This window comes from Pygoscelis adeliae, unplaced genomic scaffold (assembly GCF_000699105.1).
Source record: "Pygoscelis adeliae isolate BGI_AS28 unplaced genomic scaffold, ASM69910v1 Scaffold103, whole genome shotgun sequence".
Classification (NCBI taxonomy): Eukaryota; Metazoa; Chordata; class Aves; order Sphenisciformes; family Spheniscidae; genus Pygoscelis; species Pygoscelis adeliae.
The window spans coordinates 5,303,443-5,306,480 of NW_008824723.1; the positions used below are offsets into that span (position 1 = coordinate 5,303,443).

The window sequence follows — 3,038 nt, forward strand, 5'->3', positions numbered from 1 at the left end:
GCTGACCTGTGTTCCTTCTCCAGGCTCTGGGCACCTATTGCTGGCCCTGGCATCAAACTGGTAGGAGTGGGATGGATTGAGGTTCCCCTCCCCCGGCATCTCTATTTTAAAGCTCTCTTCACCAGCTTGGCAAACCTACGACCAAAGATGCTCTTCCCTTTCTGTGACAGATGGACCCCATCAGCCCCCAGTAGACCAGGTTTCTCAAAGCGAGTCCCATGGTCTAAGTAGCTGAACCCCTGGCTGTGGCACCAGTCCCGTAACCATTTGACTTTTAGAATCAAACTTAACCTCTATGCGATTGTGTCAAGTATAACCTATAGCTGAAATGTCATGTGCCTTCAAGAGTTATAGAGTCTAGAAAACATATGTCTCTGCACCAACGTTTTCTGCAGTTCTTTGTGCCCTTTTGTTAATCTAATGTGTGAGGCAAAAGGCAATTTTACTTGCTTAAAATGTGGTTGGAGACACAGATGTTACTTTCACATCATGACTATAACTACAAAGAAAGGAGGATGCTTTGAAAAGCTGAATTTGTTCATTTTTAAACTTTAATTGCTTAATTAGTCTCCCTCATCCTTTGCATTTTGTCTTCAATTTAGGGATGGATTACTCATTTCATTTTAATTTGCACTGTTCATTTCAAATGAGTATGATCCTTTCTGCATGTGTTAGAAAATGTCTTTAAAATGAATCAGATACTCTTGTGTATTAAATAATATGCATGAGAAAGGAGAATTCTGTCTGATCCAGGATTTTTTGGTTCTGTAATTGATTTTAGATATGTGTTATACCTAGAGCAATTGCCTTGATACGTACTTGGGAGGAAAATTTCAGTCTCACAGTTGTCTCATCCTAGAATTTCCCATTGGACCATTTAGAGCAGATGAAGGAAGATATGATCATTTTTATACTAACTGTCTTTTTAGTCTATTCTAATTTAGGTGCCTCTATAAGTTAAATTAATTTACATTCCAGTTTGTTGGCCAGAACAGCAATTCATCATATGGGTTGTAGTGTGAATGGCCAATTTTCCATTACTCTTTCTCTCTCATACAAGTTTAAACTGCTGTCAAGACGTAAGGCAAAAACAGAAATGAAGTTTTGCACGTTGTCAGAGTCCCAAAATATACATTTGATAGTGTTTTGAAGGAAATCTACATCTGGAAATCAGCTGTGAAATAACAAGTAAAGGTATTGTCCTGCGGATGTGTCTGTGACTCTTCTGCTTTAATGTTCATTCGAATGATCTGGAAGGAAAGACAGTATTTCATGACCTCCCAGAAGACAAAGAGTTTTCTTTGTAATATGCAACAGGTCAGCTGGAAATATTACTCCTTATTTGTTCTGAAAATGATATATATACAGACTAAGAATATATTTTTGTTTTGTGTTTGGGTTGTCATGTGCACAACTGGTGACTTTTAATCCAGCCATTACTGTTTAGTTTGGAAGTGCTTACCAAAAATTTCATTACCAGGAATTCTGAATGAAATTGTTACCATATGGTGGGTTTCTGGATGATGTTTTTGGTGTTTCCACTCCTAGGAGTCTTCCTGTTTCTGTCTGTAGTGTTTGTAGAAGTTACTCTGTTTGTAGCTTGTGTTCCTTTGTGTTCTTTCACAAATTATCCACAAAGTGCATTATCTTATTACAAATTGATTTGACAAATGGAAATCAGGCCTGGACTTGGCATTTCCAAAGAGCTTGATGTGCACTGATTCAAGAACTTTTTTAGGGTGATCTGAGAAAAAAAGAACACAGTCTGTATTCCAGTCATTGGGGAGATTAACTAACATTTAAGGAGCATTTACCTGTATTATCCCACTTAGAAATATGTATATTGAGAGCTTGAAGTCTATGGCAAGTCTACCAGTGTGAGATATATACACACACATACATACGTATGTACATATATATACCTACACATATGTGTGCGAATACCTGAACTGGTTGGTTTCCATAAGAGTAATAAAGCGGTTGTTCTCTTTGCAGTTGTTTGTCCTCCGGGCAGTCATTTCCAGAACGATGAATGCGTTCCCTGCCCTTTTGGCTACTATCAGCGTCAGACAGGACGTTCCTCTTGTATCAAGTGTCCTGTGGGCAAAACTACCAACTCCTCTGGGGCATTCAGCGCTGATCACTGTAAGTTGAACTCATTTCTTCCCTTACTCTTTGTATTCTGGCGTCAAATAACTAATGGATTTTTTTTTTTTCATCTGTAAGTTTAAAAAAAAAAAAAAAGATCCTCCCTCTGGGGTTTTTTGGATGGGTATGATCTCTTCTGCATACATTCGAAGACAGAAAAAGCTGTCTAGTGTTTTGACCAAAAATGCATGAGAAATGAGTGATCAGTCTCATCCAGGATGTTGTGGTTCCTTGAGACATGTTCATTGGCCTCAGGAATGATATCTGGGTATTCAGTATCAGTGAGAAATATCTTATGTAGTTCATTTATTGACACTTTTGTGAACACTAAAGTAGTCTTGTGTTTGTGCAGCTCTTCCCCCTGCAAATACAAATACTTCTCACAAAACAATTATCAATATGTTCACTACAGTTGTTGTATTCAGCTTAAATGACTTATTTTTGCATGCAGTTCCATAAAGAAAATCACTTAGGTCCAAATTCAGTTTTGTCTGCAGCATTAGCTTGTGGGTAAAAATAAAAGTGGCTAGTAAGAATGGGTTTCTTGGGAGTATTGATGGGTATAGCAACTGCTTTGTTCTGTTTCAACCTATTTATTCTCTTAGGTGGGATAAAAAAAGCAGTTTGTTGTAATGTACCCTGACATCAATTAGCTTTTGCCTAAAGTTTCATTCTTTATTTCCATATGTGTTCCTGGTGTAGGTATTGGACTCCTGTGCTTAAAAATTTGCTCCTTAGGTTTTCTTTACTGCACTTGCAGTTTTCTTTATTGCAAGTGCCTGCAACTAAACATACTCCCTGCCTGGTTTCCACCTTGCCTGTGTGCTGTGCCAGCCCTTTCCAAAGGGTCATCTTGTACACATTTAGCTAGCGCTCTCTCTCTCTCTCTC

The 3,038-nt window shown here is 38.2% G+C and overlaps 1 protein-coding gene across 1 annotated transcript in view; it reads left to right on the plus strand.

The window, feature by feature from the left end:
- The window catches only part of TG (thyroglobulin), a 166,384-nt gene that overhangs the window by 44,916 nt on the left and 118,430 nt on the right, over positions 1-3,038 (plus strand). The window contains exon 21 of the mRNA XM_009323383.1: positions 1,996-2,145. Within this exon, the coding sequence (XP_009321658.1) occupies positions 1,996-2,145 (150 nt within the window). The remainder of the gene's footprint in view (positions 1-1,995; positions 2,146-3,038) is intronic.